We start from the raw sequence: 19,512 nt of genomic DNA on the forward strand, positions 1-19,512 counted from the left end.
AGTGTGTATACATAGATTGCTGTCAGTCACTGATAGCTGTACATGGAGGAGGAGTTATCAGTGATTGAGAGCATTCTCCGTGTAAGAGTGTATGCAGAGATAGCTGTCAGTCACTGATAGTTGTACACAAGGGAGGTGTTATCAGTGATTATTAGCATTCTGCGTGTAAGTGTGTATACAGAGATAGCTATCAGTCACTGATAGTTGTACAGGGGGGAGGTGTTATCAGTGATTAATAGCATTCTCCGTGTAAGTGTGTATACAGAGATAACTGTCAGTCACTGATAACTACACACAGGGGCAGTGATATCAGTGATTGATAACATTCCCTGTATCTGCTTAGCTTCTCCTGCTCTATGGAATGCTGACTGCAGATTGCACTGCATTTTGTGGTGACAGGTTTTTCTTAACAGAAAGAATACTACACATGTTGTTGGTTGCTGATATTATTTTAAATGACCATAAAAAGAAATACTACCTTTTTAGTTCCAACATTTTTAACATACCTACTGTGTATAGCAGCCAGTCGGAGCTACATTTTCCTGTTTTGGCGCTCAAAATCCTCAGTATAGTCATAGTTAAATTATATAATCGGTTGCCTGCAGTCACCTCTAGGGAGAACTAGAGGTTTTGACCCGCCCGACGGGGAGATGCAGTGGCAGCTATGCAAGTATCCGTTGGGATGCAGGTGCCGGAGAGCAGGTTAGTATGCTCTAGAGGAGGGGCCCGGGCATTCTGGGGATTATTCTAGGGATTGGATAACCCCCTTAACACTCCCCGCCCATCTGCCCAGGGCTTTTGAGCAGAGTATAAATATAGCTGGTTTCTACACCACCCTTAACATTGTAGGCTTAGGTTAGATCCAGAAGAGGCAGTTCTGTTAGTGTTAGATACCCATCTGCAGAAGCCACCTTGATGTTGGTAGATGGACCCGACACATGTTTGATAAAAAATGTTTGCAAAGAGCTTCCATTTTTCACGTACAGTAGGTCTATTACCACTGTAATCCAGAATAACCTCTAATCCCTAGTTCTATTGTTTGTATGTATAACAGTGTGCTGCCATAAGTATTTTGTTTTAGTATTGAGTTCAGTTTAAGTATGCATTAGGCTCCCTCTAGTGGTTGCGGCAGGCTGCCAGAATTTTATAATTGAAATATGTGTTGATGCAGAGGATTTAAACCTCTGTAATACAAAAATGGCGGCTTGTCTGCGTAGCTCATATATTAAGAAATTAACTGGCACAGAATTTTAGATCTGTTTACATTAAAAAAACATTTATTTTAAGACTTGGTTCGCATCACATGTCAGCTATCGGTACACTACTTATAAGGACAGCCTGCCTAAAGACAAGATCCCGACCAATGTATTTTTATTGTACTACGGTCACATTAATGGCAGATGGATGCAGATATGTTTCCATACTTACCGAGATCTGGACTGTCTTGTTTGATATCTGGTGGGTGACTGATGGCGGTGTGTATATTATAGGAAGTATACCCATTCCGTTTTCTGCTAGAAACACTTCAGAGATCTGCACTGAGGACGTGATCTGTAATGACAAAGAAACACGAGATTTAGGAATTGTTCGATAGACATTAAAAGGGGAAATGTACCACAGCGGCGTCCTCTGACATGAAGTCACACAGCTATCAATTCCAGCATCGGTACAATAAAGAGTGCTGAACCCCCCTACAACTAACCCCATTGATGGCACTTCTCACTATGACATAAGTGAAGATTTCTCCTGTATAGGGGACCTATACTTTCTCCTTACTTGTCTGTTTCAGGAACTACTTGCATCCCCCTTGTAATAGCAAATCTGCACCATCTATCCGTATGACTCTATATTGTGAGATCCCTTTATTATTCCTGCTAGAAGTTATGAATGAGTTGTTAGCAGTTAGCAATGAAGGTCTAGTTGGAGGTGTGTCCTTCCCCAGTCTGACACTATCCAATCAGTGCAGCCCGTGTCAGACTGTGCAGGGCCACACCCACACCTGGTGACACCCAGCTGGAACTTCATTGCAGACCGCTGACCATTCATAACTTCTAGCAGGAATAATACTGGAACGGCGCTGCATACAGTCATAAGAATAGATGCCCCAGAATTGTTATTACATATGGTATGTATGTAACATGAAAACGTTACCATGTCTTCATACATTACCTGGATGTAGATACCATAATCCCAGCATTTCCATAACTTAAATCCTCTTATAAGTGAACAGTCAGGAAGTCCGTCTTGGTTCATAAAGATGCCATATAACCCGCCATAGGCTTCATTGTTAGACCAGCGCTTACTGGGATCGGCGACATCTGTAAGACAATTGCACTGTATGTTATTGCAGGTTATAATTAGTGTTGAGCGAATCGAAGTGGACTTTGATCCGAATTTCAGGGAAAATTCGATTCGCAGCGGAGCCGAATTGTCTTGTGCTTCCTGGTAGCGAATCCATTTTCCCTGAATGATAAAAAACAAAAGAAATGATACTTACCTCATCCATTTGTGAGCAATGGGCCGGCCGTCATGATGATGTCATCATGGGCCACGCAAGATTTTATGCTAGATCTCCAATAAAGATGGTAGCGGCCGGCCTGTCGCGATCAAATGGATGAGGTAAGTGTGCTTTCAATATATATTTTTTTTACACTGTGTTATTACTGTCAGATGCCGCCATCAGCTATGAACGCTGCCTCTGAGGGGTACAATGACGGGGGGCGGCGCACCCACTACAGTGACATTGAGTGTCAGAAAGCAAGTGAGAAAAAGTCCATTCCTGAAGGTGGATTATATCTACCACACTTACTCAGGGGCGTAGCTATAGAGGGTGCAGAGGTAGCAGTCGCTGCCGGGCCCAGGAGCCGGAGGGCTAAAGACGATTGTGCCGCATAAGGAGACCCCGGTATCATAGAGAGTGCATGCTGGTCGAGTTATACCTCTGGCTGATGGGAGGGGGTAAGGTCAATAAATTTGGCATGGGGAGGGGTACTGTTTCAATTTTTGCGTCAGGCACCACGAAGGCTATGTGCTTCCCTGCCCCTGCCCACAAAGCACTGAGGGAAGGGGGGCCCAAGCTGAACTCTTGCACCAGGGCCCATGAGCCTTTAGCTACGCCCCATTGTGATTGCCTATATTGCTTCCTTTCCAGTAACGGTGGCCGTGCTTGCAAACTTTAGGAAAAAGTGTAGTGCAAGCACGGCCACCGCTGCAGGATTGCAGTGTATTCATAACCATGGAAACGAGCAGTGTATAATGTGATGGAAAAATGAATCAAGCCAGCCAAGGAGGCAATATGGGCAGTCACAATACATTAGTAAGTGGCTTGGATTAACTTTCTCTACATGATAAATGCCATTAGTTGAAGTGAGACAACCCCTTTGAAGCATAATTACAACACTACCACTGTGTGCTGTACTGCAATATCCGTGTTATGTCTACACCGTGATCCATTTCATCCATTAGATCTGCTGCCTATTTTCTTTACAAGGTATGTGGAGGGGCGGCCATGTATGGGCTGGGCCTCAACCACAGGTCACCGGCCAGGGGAGGATTGCAGATGTAATAAAGGTTATATTTTCTAATAAAACACAGAAGGTGATAACGCTGTCCTGTCACACGGCCACTGATGACGGATGAGATCCCTTTGAAAGTTAAAAAAAGGAGCCAAAACAGAAACCTATTAAGCTGATAGGAACTAGTTTGCATATTGGATTCTCATGAAGCTCTGCATAAAAATAAAGCCTTTATTAGATGGAGAGAAAGTCGTTAATGCAAATGAGATTGAACAAGTCTCGTAAGATGTAATAAGTATGAGCGATTAAACGACGAGCGAGGAATCGCTTGTTTCTCGCCAATCGTGATCTTTCATCCTGCTAAAAAATTATCGTCACAGATCTGTTTGTATAATATGGAGTCGTCTACTCGCTTACAGATCACATAGAGGCGTGGAACTTTGTGTCAAACGATTAACGAGCGAAAGTACGAACGAACATCGCTCTATGTGATAAACACATTTCAGTCGCTAATGAGTCGTAAAATCTTCAATCTGTAATCATGCTCTGCAAGGCATCTGCTGGTATGATACAAGCCTGAAGGTGGATTTACACAGCCCGATATTCGGGCAGATTTTTGGGAGCGAACGTTCCTGAGAAGCCCTTTCCTGATAATCTGCCCATCGCAATGTGCCGCTGATCACCCGATGAACGAGCGAAACTCATTCATCAGGTGATCCTGTCAGTGCAGACACATCAATCATCCTTTCTGGGCAGCAGATCGTGCGGTCTAAAGGGCGACCTGCTGCCCAGAAACAATGCAGCTGTATGGGGACAAGCAATCGCAATAGCTGTGAAGGAGATCTATGCCTGTAAATGCAGCAGTCTCCATCCTGACAATCAGCTTTAGCTCAGCCCGTGTAAAAGCGTCCTCCAGGATTTGTATACTGACGCCCTAGCCTCTGGATAGGTCACCAGTATCTGATCAGTGGGGTCTGACACCCGGGACCCCCACCGATCAGCTCTTTTGAGAAGGCACCGGCGCTCCTGTGAGTGCAGCTGGTTATCACAGCTCACCAAGCACAGTGCCGTACATTGTATAGCGGCTGTACTTGGTATCGCGCTCAGCCCCATTCACTTCAATGGGGCTGAGCTGCTCCTAGGCCACGTGACACATGATTCGTCACTCGGCCTAGGAAAAGCTGAGAGACGGCCACTGTGCTGCTGGGAGCACCACTGCCTTCTCAAACAGCTGATTGATGAGGGTCACGGGTGTCGGACCCCCACCTATCAGATACTGATGACCTTTCCTGAGGATGGGTCATCAGTGTGAAAATCCCAGAAAACCCCTTTAAGGCTCTATATCATCTCTGAGTGTCTTCAGTGAGAGCCAGGACATCCCCTGAGCAACAGTCCTGGAAGACAAAACTGGCTATTTCCATCACCAATTGACTACAATGCAGAGTGACTGACTGTCCAGCACAGCCACGACTCTGCCAGGAAGAGGGACCAAGCACCATCATTATTGCAATCAGTGGGGTGGGGTTCCCAGTGATTGGACCCCTAATGATCAGAGTTATATCCAATTAATATGCCATGTAAGTCTGTTGTGGGGAAATCCATTTCATACAGGTATAACCACAAAACATATATCAATAGAATCTGGTATTTTTGCTTTGATTTTTGAAATTTAAATCAAGTTCCCTTCCTATTTCTGTAACTTTACAACATTAAAGGGTTTTCCAGTACTTAGATATTATTATGGGCAGCCACGAGCACCATAAACTATACAGCAGAGGGTGCTGGAAGCACAAGGGTCCATCCACTGTGTAGTGGCCCTGCCAGGGTACAGCAGCTCGGCTCCCATTCAACTGAACAGGAGCTGAGCTGCAAATGTAATGTCCCGGAGTGTCATTACCACTTGTGCACCCTGCTACTGTCTCCTATGGGCTAATACAATGTCATCTTTGGCATTTATTTCAGTTCCTGTACACTGTGCATATTTATTTCTTGTAACTGTTCTTGTTCATGTAGTTTACCTGGTTCACCAGAAGGTGGCAGCAAACATGGCAGAGCTACAGTTAAAGAGAATGGAATCCTTATTTCCATTTTAACTCTCCCGCTAAGGAGGGGAGGGACTAGTTAGTTAGAGGTCAGTCTAGCTTACCCCCTGCTTGGGGAAGGAAGCAAGGGCTGGGCACGTCGCCATTTGATGTACCCACGCCAAGCCATGTCTAAGCCAGCTAGAGCATCTTCAGCTCTGCTGGATATGGAGTCCACAGCTTGAAGCCTCTGAAGCCAGGAGGATAAAGTTTTCACTGGACTAGTCAGAGTCAGACTACAGAAAGAAGTTGCAGCATACAGCTAAAGCAAAGTTATTCAGTCAGCCTGTCAGCACAGAGAGCAACTGATGTAGCAGAGTTTAGTTTGTTTGCCTGCCAGAGTTAATGCTAAAGCCTGCTGGGAACCAAGACAAAGCCTGAAACTGTGGGACAAAGGTTCATTCAAGTAAAGCTGTTAGTGCCCTTGTTGCTTCACTGCAACTGGCGTCACAAAAACATTTACTTTAAGGGACCCTTGGCCGTTGTCGTGTGTCGTACAGTACACAAGTGCTGGAAACTATCCAGTGGACGGAGGCTTAAATCCACTGAATAGTTTCCAGCACTGGAGTCCGCCTGAAACAGCTGGTCAGTGGGGGTGTGGGGTATTGGACCACCACTGATCTAGAATTGATTACCTATCCTGAAGATAAGCCACCAATATCTAAGCACTGAAAGACCCCTTTAGTAAAAAAATTTAAAAAATGTAATTTGTTAATAAAATGCCACACCATACGATTAGTAATAGTAGTTTAGTTTTGGTGATATTTTATTATTTCGTTGACCTGTTACTCACTTTGGCAATATTCTCCATCAATGCGATATCCAGCTCTTTCAAACCCAGCAACCACATTATCCTGCAGTACAATGTCGGCTCCTTCACTGATCTAGAAATAAAATAGCTCAATTATCACAGGCATTTCATTGTGTATATAATTAGACCTCCACAGCTCCATGTTTTCCTATCTTGGTAATCAGCACCAGTTACCTATGCACTGGCTACCAGCAGCTGCCACCAGAGGGAGTTTGCTGCATACATAATTCCATAATACAGTATACAGTATGCTCCCTCTAGTGAAGGCTGTTGGTAGTCACAATGTTGTCTTTTAAATTATGTCTATGCAGGGAGTTTGCAGCTCTGTATCAAAAAATTAAAGGCTATTGAGACCTCTGACACAGAAAAAATTATTTTACATAAGTCAATGGTTACTTTGAGTAGTTTTTAAGACTGCCTGATATTCAGTTTCAACCTATTTCTAGTTGTAGGCTTTTCTCATATGCTGATCTTTTTCCTAGATGTGAGGTCTGTGTGTACAGGATGTTGCTGTCTTCACTAGCTCTCATGTATCAGGACAGCTTTATTCTTAGGCTACTTTCACATCTCTGGTGTGAAACTCTGGCGTGCCTGTTCCAGCAGACAAGCGGAGAGTCGGCCGGACACAAACCACAGGCATGCATCAGTCTGTGTCCGGCCGGTTCTTCCCTTGTCTGCCAGAATGCGTACAAATCTCCACCATTATACTTAATGGGGGCGGCGGACATTCCATTTGCATCCGGCAGTGCCAGATCCAGTGAAACACAGGAGGTGTGAAAGTAGCCATAGACCAGGGATGCTCAACCTACGGCCCTCCATCTGTTGTAAAACTACAACTCCCACCAAGTGTCACGGCCATTGCTATGGTCGTGACTCCTTAACCGCATGCGGTTGCCTGTGGTTTGGTTTTTATGTTCAATCACTGGTGAGGGCTGCTGTGTGTGGCCTCACTTGTGGTTGCCGCGGGCAACTTGTTGTATTGCATGCGGTTGCACTTAACAACTGTTATGTGGGTGTTGTGTTTGTATGTCTGGTGTGCACTTTGTGCTGTCTGGTGTGCACTTTGACACTTTCCCTTCACTGTGGCTGCCCGTGGCAACGTTTGGTATGTTGTACATGTGGTGGCAGTGTCCCGGCCTTCGGGCTGTCTCCCAGGACGGCTGTCACCAATGTCGTTGCCTGCGGCAACAGCCACAGTGTGATCTTAGTTTGGTCACTTCCCCTTTATGTGTGTTTCCCTTCTCTGGTGCTGGACGGGTTAACTCCCTTCCCAGTGTGTGTTGTGTCACTGGGTGTGTCCGACTGTGGGGTGTGGCTTCTTGGCCTATAAAGCCTCACTGTTAGTTCAGGTCTGAGGGTTGCTTCAGTCATGCTTGGCTGGAGCAGCCTCCTGTCTATTCTACCTGCCAGTGAGAGCCACCCCTGTGGTCATAAAGATATTGTCGTTATGTTTATGTCTTCTTGGGTGTGATGTTGTATGTGATGTTCTGTTGGGACCTTCCTTGTGACTTTGTGAAGCTTACGGTTCTGGATTCCTGTTTGCACAGGGATCCAGTCAGCAAGGCTGTGGCAGGTTGGTGGAGCTACTAGTTCGCCTGCCATACCCGTAAAGCTGTTTGTGTTCCCCTTTTCCCAGCAGCTTGGCCATTGAGACTCCTGCTCCTCCGTGCCTAGGAGGAGTAGGTCGTCTTACCCTGACTCCTAGCCCAGGGACCGGACGGAGGGTGAGTTAGGGATCCGTGGTTCCTGCGCATGGGTCCTCCTACCTTTAAGGTCGGCCCATGCAGATAGGAGTTAGGGTCAGGGTAGGGATGCTGTAGGAGGTGACCTGCTCCCTATCCTGTTGTCCTGGCCGAGCAGCCATAACATCATCTGGCATCACACGGCTGAGGGTTTCCCCCATCCTCAGCCGTGACACCATGCCCTTCTGTAGGCTGAAAGCTGTAGGCTGTTCGGGAATGATGAGAGTTGTAGTTTTGCAACAGCTGGAGGGCCGCAGGTTGAGCATGCCGGCCGACTGATTTCCCCTTCTACAACTTATCTCCTCTCCCCTGTGCTTATAGACATTGATGCTGAGGAGTTTGTGATTCCTTCCCTCTGAAAGAGTTTGCCTTGGGTGCTTTGCTTTCTGGCCACATTTATATACAGTCCATGTGTTTCTCCCCCTCCAAGCTGCCTTGTGTGTACTTTCCTCAATATCTACAACCTTTGGAAGCTACATTGCTTGGGTGCCTTTTCCCTCCCTGCTGCTATCTCCACCACTGAGAGAAGATATGGAAGAGCAGGGAGATCCATCAGAAACAGGAGCAGAGCTGTTATGGATTTATGTCAAATTCTGCAGCACCATCAGCTAGGTGCATGACTTACAGAAGCAAACTGGTAGGACATTTGTAATGAAGACTATTTATAGTTGCTAATTTATATTTTTATTTAGAAAGCAAATGAACAATAAAAAAGATATTGCAAAGATGTCCATAGCCTTTAACGACCGACCAATGTAAAGAAAGTTCAGCAAAGAATTGTGAACTTAAGTAGATTCACTTTTATCTCCATCCTCAATGCCTGGGTATAAAGCCAAGCTAACTAACCTCTATTCCAGCATGCCACAAGATATTGGTTACTTCCTCGAGATCATGGTATGTACCAGGCCAAACAGCAAGGGCAACAAGATTTCCCCTTATATTGACACGTTCTCCCCATACTCTGATTCCTGCAAAATAAGCAGCAGATTAGAGAATTGTATCATCAGATTTCCATATGCCATATTAGAGCACATGGGCATCATACAGAGTGTCCCCTGCCCAGTACAACTCGGTGCAGTTGGTTTACCTTCTCCTACAGTGAAGTGAATAACGTTGTCGTCAATGTCGAGTCCATTTGTGTAAAACACTCCGATTGCTGGGGAAAATCCATCATGGAAGGCACATCCCTTAACATAGGACTCATTGGATAATACCTTTAAATAAAACTTATATTACCAACTTATAAACCAATAGATACGCATATATTTTTAGAGAAATTGTCATGTCCCTTTCCCCTGCCCTCTTGGCAGATCATACAAATGCATTAGGGTAGGTTCACATGTACCAGTATTGCTGGAAGGTAGCAGCAGGGAAATGCACGCAACAAATCTTAACCAAACAGCGTTCATTTTGGTGCTGATTTTTTTTAAAGGATTTTTTTTACGGAAAACAGCCAAGCGTTTAAAATATAAACATCTGTGGCAAATCTTCGCCTGGTCCTCCGCTGGTCTCCGTACACCTGACTCCTGGCGATAACGCTTTGACTCATGTGACTGGCTATGGCAGTGACGTTTTGAGATTACATGTCATCACTGGAAGCTGGGAGACATACACAGCGGGGACCAAGGACACTAGAGATGAGCGAAGTATTGGAAAATTCGATTTGACTGCTTCACCAAAAAAGATGAATTACGTAGTAGTGGGTGCAATGACAGGGAGCAGTGATTGTACCCCTCATACATGATTGCGGCATCTGATCGCAATAATCCGATAAATTAAAAAAATAATAAAAATCATACTTCCCTGATCCATTTGCTCGTGACTGGCCGGCCACCTCCATCTTGCTTGAAAATCGAGATGACGTCACCACACTGTGCGCGGGATTTTGTCAGAGATCTTTAAGCAAGATGGTAGCGCCCGGCGGAACGCGAGCAAATGGAACAGGTAAGTATGATTAAAAATTTATTTTTAATTTTACACCGGATTATTGCTATCAGATGCCTCAATCATGTATAATGGGTACAATCGCCTATATTCAAGTTAAATCAATTTGGTACCACGAAGCACGAGGAAATTCGACTTTGCGGCAAATCGAATTTATCCTGAAATCACGAAGTGGACTTTGATTCGCTCAGCACTAAAGGACACTTTAGGAGGAGAGAGTCAGGAGGTTGGTAGGTGAGTATGTTGTTTTCTTTTAAAAAAAAATGTAAAATGATTTTTCACTTCTGCAGATTTAGTTGCGGGTACGAAGGTAATCTGCAGTAAAGTTTGCATCAGATGGACTGTGTTGAACTCAATGGGGCAAATCTGCAACCAATCCTTAAGAAGAACTGACATTCTGTGTATTTAAAAATCCATGCCGCAGGCCAATGTTTGTGTGGAAATTTTCTGCAGCGTGTGGAGGAGATTTCCTAAAATCTCAAATACTGTGCTGCTACTGTATCTATATCTATACTGTATCTATGTATATCTATATGTGTGGATGTACCGTTACTCAGCAGGGGTGACTTTGAGAAACAGTGAAGAGTCTGCCAAAGAGTATGCAGACTAAGGACTCATGTACACGACCGGTTGGTGTTTTGCGGTCCGCAAATTGCGGGTCTGCAAAACACAGATACCGGCCCCTAGGACAGGACATGTTCTATTATTTTGTGGAATGGCCATGCGGACCGATAGTATCACTTACCAGAGTGCTTAAAACTGAAGGCGCACGGAGTAGTTTCTGTTTTTTTGCGGCTCCATTGAAGTGAATGGTTTTACATACGGACCTCAAAAACCCCCAGAAAGGACAGGTTAAAGAAACACATTTGTGAGCCCTAAGGCTCATGCACACTACCGTGTTTTGTATTTTTGTTAAATTTTTTTGCAGATTGCACACGAACCCACAACAACAAAAAAGAAACAAGTAAAACACAAGTTCAAGGAAATGTACCTCTCCAAGATTGAGGAATGCCAATGAGTACCGCGGGTCTGTGGGATCTGTATAACCATACTGCCCACTGTGGTAAAATTCCACATTTTCAATTCTTGCATTACCTTAAAAAAAACATAATGATCCAGTGATTAGAATTGACTCCTTCATATATACTGGGTCCTTAGCCTGTTTGGTAATACAGAAATAATGATAACAAAACTGATCCAATAGTTTCCTATGGGGTCAGTATTGTGTCCAGTGTCATCCTCCCAGAGAGATAATAGTTTGTATTGATAAAATCTACAGTACCTCGATATTCCATATTGTTGGCTGAAAATGTGCTGACGAGAACTCGGGCTCCAAAGGATTCACTGTACCAACCAGGGTAGTCCTGACCAATGATCTTAACATTTCTACTAAGTAAAGCAACGTCAGCAGCCAGAGTGTAATTCAGGGTCGTGTTTGGTACTTGATAGGTGTTAGCTGGAGAAAAAATACAATTAAACCTATAAATAATATATATATTTTCATATATGGTGGTTAAAATGAGCTTAGACTTATTAAAAAGTTTTTCCCATCCCATTTTAGACTGGGGTTCCTTCGGCCCACCAGAGGGAATTTTTCCCAGGGTCCAAGCCTTACATCGTCAGTAAAGTCTAACAGGCTATAAATCAAAGAAATAGATCCTAGTGGCAAGTGATTGGCTTCAAAGACTGCTCCAAATGTTTTTTTTTCTCCTGGACCTTTGGGACCCACTATGGCTTGAAAGACTAGGCCCACTCGAGAATTCTCTGGTACTCTGATGGGCCAGTCCAACCCTTGCCCATCTCAGCCTTTCATGGCTGAGATCAGATCAACCCTCGTAAGTAGTGGCTAAGGGTGTCTGGAGTTACAAATCAGAGGTTACCAAGAAACTAATTAATAATTCAAACAATAGGAGTGATGGCTCTGCTTGAAAGAGCTTAGAATATATGAGGAAATAGGGGTGACAGAAAAGGTAAAAAGTGCTTGTTTCGAACAACGGTCCTGCAGAGATATGGGGGGTAAAAAGGAAAGGAGTCAGATAAAAAGGGATGTCCTATCTTGTCCTTTCTAAGGCAAGAGGGGGCTAAGCCCTGTCCACAAGGTGGCCGGGAAACAGTAGATTTATCTGGCGCTCTCTTCCCACTGCAGTGCACAGGAGCTAGGCAAATGGAGTAGAACAGCAAGCTGTTTCCATAACTCGTGTCACCATAGCTTGCTGTGCCACTCTGTTTGACAAGCTTTTGTGCACTGCAATGTGAGCTAAGGAAACAGCAAAGTGCCAGACCAAACTGCTCTTTCCATGTCACCTGGTGGACAAGGCTTAGTTTCATCTCACCATAAACAACCCCATTATAGAATATGGTAGGCCTGCCTAAAAAGATGTGCTTACAACTGTGAATTTTTGGAAGTAATCTGTCTGGGTAGGATTATAAAGGATATTAGTCTTAGATAATTGGCATAATGGAGAGCATGGGCAGGGTGGTATATACAGATGAGAAAGGAGATGTAGGTTCTGAGCAACCAGTGCAATGACCAGAAGAAGATGGGGGCATTGGTGTAGACCAGTGATGGGAAAACTGCGGCTCTCCAGCTGTTGTAAAACTACAAATCCCATCATGCCCTGCTGTAGACTGATAGCTGTAGGCAGACTGGGCATACAGATACATTAGCTTGACTGCTGAATTTAGGATAGATTGCTGAGAGGAGAGTTCATTAAAAGGAAGGACAATTAGTAATGAGAATGGATCAGGGCAACAATGAGAGTTTTAGCTGTTTTCACAGCTTGTAAGGGTTACTAGTAGTGTTACAAGTTGGACTTGTTGGACTATATAACCTCAAGTCTGACCATCGTCTCTGGAGGACCACTCATAATAATCAAAAACAATGGATTCTTATTTATTTCAATGCCCACCGATAACACAATTCCCTAGCAATACCAGCAAACACTTGTGGATCTTACTACTCATTATAGGATTTTTAAGATACTCATAATCTTTAATTGGATGGTCAAAGCTTGAAAACATCTTTAAAAATTAACTAATACGGTTCATTGCATCACTTACCAGAGTGCTTAAAGCTGAGGGACACATTTAAGGTAAGGGTCTTCTGGTCAGAAGAAACATCTGTGATTTTCCTGATTTCTGTCTGCCAGGCACTATAACTGGTGGTCGTGATCAGAATATCTTCTCCCACCTTGTAAAAGAAAAATTGAGGCGAAATTTAAGAAGCTGTTTTTTCCATATAATAGTCCGTCATAATGGACTGTGGGTATCCCATAATAAACCCTGATATTCCCTATAATCGAACCCCATTCTTCACAGTTGAAATCTGACCACAGCAAACAAACAAACCAATTCCAGTTATTATATTCGGAACTTGGGTAACACTTTATTCCCTTGGTGAGACTTTTCCCATTTGCCTCTTCTTTTCTGCTTCCCAGCTAGACTGAGAGTGATTAAACTCACCTTCCAGTCTACTGGCTTTGAGACGGTGATGGTTTGAGATCCTGCTAATACGGTTTGGGCTAGCTTTGTTCTATACACAGAGCGAGGCAGTCCATGTAGGTCCAGCTGACCGAACACTCCTACACAACAATGAGGGAATAAGTGTTTACATTTATAATGCCCATATTGCCATAATATATCCACATTATAAGATATTTGAATTTACCTAAAACCTTTGAGCCTTGGTTTGGTCCATTTGGCAATGGTAACTCTCGAGTTGAATGGTTTCCTCGTAGTACAATATGTAATTCTCCTTGGAATGGGTTGTCCTGAGTTCCTCCTATCAATCTTCCACCCTGAAGATAATCAAGTAGGTATCATTAATATTCAGAGATATTTGCAAAAATAAAACTTTGACCAGATGTGATGGTATTGTGAACCTCACCTGGATGGAAATGTATGTAGCATTTAGTACAGTTGTCTTGAAGGTGGGTAAAGTCCTGGTTGTTGAGTTGTCGGTGAGATTTCTCAGCTCCAAGACACCATAAATGGTGAGTTTATGCAGGGATGGGATATCTACATCAGCTATAATATACTTGCCTAGAAAAGAACAATAGGAAGCTTAGTCATAAGTCAAAATAATTTAACATTTGACCCATACGGCTCCAGGTATCATACCAGAACAGATCCTTATATGTTCAACACTAGATATTCTAATCAAAACCACACCAAAATCCATTTTCCACTGGTCAAGAGTTCCCAAATAACAGAAGAGTCCCTTTTTATGGTAGAGATGGACTAATTTCATCCTGCTCAAAGATGCCGGACAAAATAACTCAAGAAACTTGGGAATATATCGATAGGCTAAAATTATAGAATGAGTTATCTTCCCATACAACATGTTTTTTAGAGGAAAGAATAGTAGTAGATTACGATCTACTGAAAGGTGCTAATATACATCTCACTATAATGCTTCAATCACACGTCAGTGTTTTGGTCAGTGATTTCCATCAGTGATTGTGAGCCAAAACCAGGATTGGAGCCTCCACAGACATAAGGTCTAAGGGAAAGATCTGCACCTGTTCTGTGTTTAGAGCAGCATCTGGTTTTGCTCACAATCACTGATGGAAATCCCTGACCAAACAATGACTGTGTGAATGAGGCATAATATTGTATTGTGTAGTCAAATCACTCTGTTTACATGTGGCTACCACAAATATCTTATGCTCCATGTATTACCCATATAGCAAGGATTTTAATTTCATCAATTTATCGTCCGTGGTAGCGGAATCCATAACGGAATTCTTAGATAACCCGAACCTTGTATGTCAAACTTGAAAGCAGAAGTTTGCGCATCCGTAAAAATAACTAATAATTTAAAAACAATCTTCAGGAAAATATCTTGTCATTTTTTTGGAAAAAAAAAATCATTCTCTAATGTTAAATGGTTTGTCCAGGATTAGAGAAACATAGCAGTCAGGCTTCCAAAAACAGCACCGACCACATCTGTCTTTGGGCTGGATCTGAAATTGCAGCTCAATATAACTGGAGTAAATTGGATTGAGCTACAATACCACACACAACCTGTGCAGTTTTTTGGGAAGAAAATAAAACCCAGGTCAATCCCTTAATGAAATGACTAAAGTATTAAACTGGAGCCTGATTTGCAAAGTTTGGGATAGCATATTTTTTTGTAAATTTTTGGTCTGTAAAAAAAATCAAGAATGTCAGAAAAATTTGGAAATGCCATAAATTTTCCAGATAGGATCACCTCTTTTAATAAGAGGAAGATTATTACCTGGTGGGATTACAACATTGGATCCTTCCTTCGGGACAGTATAATTGTTTTCTGCTGATGATTCCCAGAAGGAACGATTAGACCATAAACTGGAAAGACAAAATATGTTAGTAGAAGTATGAGTTAGTTCAATCACCAGAGTTATGCAAATCCACTTGATCACAGAGGCAGACATAAGGGATTGGGCCCCTAGTAATGGCAAAAAGTGGCCCCATTTTGGAGCTGATTCATGTTACTATACCCAAACTATCTGTAGCTTGTTTAGCATCCTACTCGTGTCTGTAGAAAAGATTCCCTGAGCACGTTCACAAGACACGTTGAAACGGCCTCCCATAGAAACCACCCTGGTATGTACACCCTCGCCTAACCATAAATTTGTTCGTAAGTAGAAGAACTTTACGTGATAACGACTCCGTATGTGTCCTTATAAAGTAGCAGGAGTAAGCAAAGGTAGAGCAAAGACCAAGTCCTGATACATGGTCATAAGTCTAATTAATATGTCTTTACCGTCAGTTACATAATACAGATTACTTGTCTGCTGATATTTTCTGATACAACTTGAGAATTGCAAACATTGATCTACAAGTTATCTTCCAGTAACACTTACTCATATAATGAAATAGGTCTGATTGAGGGTACAGTTGGGGGAGGGGGTGGAATACAGTTCTTGAAATAGCATTGGTAGACCACCAGGTTTACATCAGTGTTTTTCATGGTTGTGTCAAGGGTCCCGGCTACGGCACGTCTCTGCAGTTTCTTTTTTCCAGACACTAGGAGCAGAAAACGTTTGTGAATCGAGGTACAAATACATCTAGTGTGATTGCTTAGTTTTGTGGTATCAGTGGTGGTCAATCATATGGTCGCCTGAAATATGGCCTCCATCAAAGGGCTACACATCACACACTGCCATGGCAGGGCTAAGGGGTAGAAACACATAAAGTTTTATTTATAGTGTGTTGCTTTTTTGAATATTATTTAAAAAAATGGGGTTGGACAAAGCAAAGGAAAGAGGTATAGAAAATTTCTCCCCACATTAAGAAGAGAACAAAAGATCACTCAATTAATTTAAAATGGAGGAAAAGTGCAAATAATCTAGATTTAAAGGGTTTTAATATTGATGACCTGTCCTCAGCATAGGTCAGCAATATCAGATCAGCGGGGGTCCGATACCTGGCACCCCCGCCGCTCAGCTGTTTGAAGAGAAGGCTGCGCTCATGAGAGCGCTGCCTTCCCTTCATTGTTTACCTGCTCGCTGTTGACGTCAACCAGCTGATCGGTGGGGGTGTCGGATGTCGGACCCCAGCCTATCTGATATCCTCAGGACAGGTCATCAATATAAAAATCCCGGAATATTAATATTAATAATATCCTATTGTTTTTCTCTACCACTCTGTGGGTCCCTACACAGTTAAATTTGAATGCTTGTGTTTTTTTGCTGCAGTTTTGTGTCATTTTTTGTGTGTCAGTTTTTGCACATGGTGGGGCAGATTTACTAATAGTGGTGCATTTTACACTGTCTAAGAATACAAATCACAGTCTTAATATAAGACAAATTTACTATTGTGGCCTAAGGACCATTATATATTTGGAGTATCGTAAATCCTGCGCAAGATTTCCATCAGTGCCCCAAAATGTTTTGTTTGTGTGCCAGAATTTAGACTGCGCACCAATAATTTCTACCTGCGCCACCTCTAAATTAAAGTAGTTTTACTCCAAAAATACACCACAATTTTGGCACATAGAGGCACATATAGGCCATGCCCTTTTTGGTGAAATAACACCTCTTCCCACAAAGCCACACCCCATATTGGATGATTGGTAAAATGCTTATAAAAGCATACGGTGTCAAATAAAAGCAGAATATATACATTAATAAAAGCAAAATGGTGTTCCCTGCTGATGTTTATACCACCACCATCATACAGGTCATAGTGTGCTTATTCTCTGTCCAACCTCTCTCATCCATTATAGAGAAGATAAGTCTGGCCCTCTGGACAACTCTCTCTTGGTTACCCATATCACTGTGCCCATTGAGACTTTCATCAACAGTTAGGGAAGAGGTTGGAGCCAACCTAAGCCACTTGTCCAGAGGTGGTCAGTGATTACGAGGAGTACCTTTCAGTCTGGAGGACCTGTCCAGTCCTGCATTACACAGATAACCCATTGATTTGAATGGTCACTTATGGAGGTGTTGCAGGAAAACTCAAATTACTAACAGGTTTCCCCACAGATTACAGCTGATGACTGGGTGTCTCCACAAAGGGGGCGATATGTGATTTGTGCATTTTCAATAAACCTATTTAACAAGCCTAAGCATCAATACAAGCCTAAGCATCAGATCTCCAGATCTATTAGCTCTATAGTCAATGATTAGGAGAAAGAGATGCGTAATACTGATCAACAGTATCACACAGATGTCTGTACCTAGATATGTTAGTGTAGTGGTGTTATCATTGAAGTACCAGTCTCCACTGGTATTATTGTCCCAGCTCAATGGCTGTGAGGATCCATTGCGCACATCAACTATTGTGAACATGTCCGGCTTCTGAGTAAAGTTGTGGGATATCAGCACGTAGTCTTCACTCTAAACATAATACAATTATATGACAAAGTTATTGAAAATGGCAGATACAAACACATGTGACAGCAGACACCGTTTATCTAGTTGTCGCTGATTGAGTTGAGTAGGTCTAGAATTTACCTTGAATCCGTAGAAGGTCGATGTATATGAGACGTTTGTAATGAAATCCACACCGCTGAAAGACCAGTTGAATGAAATAGCATTGGGTAACAAGGCCATCCATCCATATGCGTGTGTCAGGCGTTTTGGCAGGTAAGGTACAACACTGGAGCCTAAATATAAAATGTACCTTGTTTTTAGAGAGAGGAAAGGGAAGGCTGGTTCACTGCTTATACCAAGTTAATTATTAAAGTGGTTAAAGTGTTCACCGTGATACTATGATCTATGCACTGTGTTACCCAAAAGCCTATGTATAGGTAGGAAACAGTTAACTGGCAGTTTGTTAGTTACAATTGCCATATTATTGGCTTCTCCCATTTTCTCCTGGTTACTACAAAGTCTGCTAATGAGCAATCTAGAGTGAAGACTTGGCAGGAGCACACACCAAACAAGTAGGCCAGAGAAGATCCTGCTCTAGGAAAACACCATTCCTGTGAGTGAAAAATACCAGAAAAAGCAAAAAACTACCTCTTAGAGAAAAAACATTCAATTATTGCAGATGGTTGAGGACCATAAAGGCAATACTTGCACTATGCCAGTAAAGGTAATGCATTTATATGGCTTTAGACTTCACTGTCCAAGGTTTAGGTTATTTGTTCTGGGAAAGGCCTACTCTGTGAAAAAGTTCAGGACTGGGCCTGCTTCATGTATTTATCATGTGTTCAGTGAAGGAGAGACTTTTTTTTTCCGCTTTAATCAAGCTGGCCTGGTCTGTGGTCTGTGTACTCTATCATCATCGCCATCTTCCTACTGTCTTCCTGCCTAGCACCACACTGCTCATTCTTCCTTAACATCAAAGGTACCCTAGCCACCTCCAGGCAGGAGACCTAAAAAATCCAAGGTGTGCCCTGATGGGAAGAAGGCCTGCATTCCTCCTTTTACTGCCTGTGTCGCCCGGGAGAGCGCTGCAGTCAGGATAAGTCACTATGAGGACTACAGCCACCTTTAATGCCTTAGTCACCACTCCTACCCTCTCCAACTTTATGCTTCCCCCTATGTGGGTCTGCCCACAACACTTCCACAAAGGCTTTATAGGTTATATGGAGCATGCACTTTCTTGAAATGTATTCCACATATTTAAGCATTTACCAAAAATTAGCATTGTCAGTGTAACAACTAGGGTTTACAGGTTTAGCTACAGGGTATGCATAGCTAGCAGTCTCGCCTGGACCCTGGTACCCGAAGGTGCTCAAACGCCCCTCTCCCACATAAGAAAACACCAGTATTGTAAATTGCACATTGTAGGTGGGTGCCTTGTTACCGATTATGTATTGGAACCTAAGAGTTTTACGTTACTCCTCACTTAGGGATCCATGGAAACATGGGGCTCTATTAAACCTAGTTAGGGGTTCCAGAGAAGATAGTAACCTTTATTGTATGAATGGGGTAGTCGTAGGAGGGGGATTTCTATGGTACTGCCAAAGATCAGCAAGTACAGCG

At 43.0% G+C, this 19,512-nt stretch overlaps 1 protein-coding gene across 1 annotated transcript in view; it reads right to left on the bottom strand.

The window, feature by feature from the left end:
• The window catches only part of LOC122939295 (fibrocystin-L-like), a gene marked incomplete at its 3' end in the record, with an annotated part of 171,561 nt that overhangs the window by 19,326 nt on the left and 132,723 nt on the right, over window positions 1-19,512 (bottom strand). Inside the window, exons 49-63 of the mRNA XM_044295366.1 lie at window positions 18,034-18,185; window positions 17,757-17,916; window positions 15,940-16,102; window positions 15,333-15,421; window positions 13,980-14,134; window positions 13,761-13,890; window positions 13,556-13,674; window positions 13,154-13,283; window positions 11,376-11,549; window positions 11,085-11,188; window positions 9,237-9,363; window positions 8,996-9,117; window positions 6,390-6,480; window positions 2,170-2,318; window positions 1,429-1,551 (exon numbers count right to left, since the gene is read on the bottom strand). Coding sequence (XP_044151301.1) covers window positions 1,429-1,551; window positions 2,170-2,318; window positions 6,390-6,480; window positions 8,996-9,117; window positions 9,237-9,363; window positions 11,085-11,188; window positions 11,376-11,549; window positions 13,154-13,283; window positions 13,556-13,674; window positions 13,761-13,890; window positions 13,980-14,134; window positions 15,333-15,421; window positions 15,940-16,102; window positions 17,757-17,916; window positions 18,034-18,185 — 1,988 coding nt within the window. The remainder of the gene's footprint in view (window positions 1-1,428; window positions 1,552-2,169; window positions 2,319-6,389; window positions 6,481-8,995; window positions 9,118-9,236; window positions 9,364-11,084; window positions 11,189-11,375; window positions 11,550-13,153; window positions 13,284-13,555; window positions 13,675-13,760; window positions 13,891-13,979; window positions 14,135-15,332; window positions 15,422-15,939; window positions 16,103-17,756; window positions 17,917-18,033; window positions 18,186-19,512) is intronic.

The sequence above is a fragment of the Bufo gargarizans genome, chromosome 5 (genome assembly GCF_014858855.1).
Source record: "Bufo gargarizans isolate SCDJY-AF-19 chromosome 5, ASM1485885v1, whole genome shotgun sequence".
Classification (NCBI taxonomy): domain Eukaryota; kingdom Metazoa; phylum Chordata; class Amphibia; order Anura; family Bufonidae; genus Bufo; species Bufo gargarizans.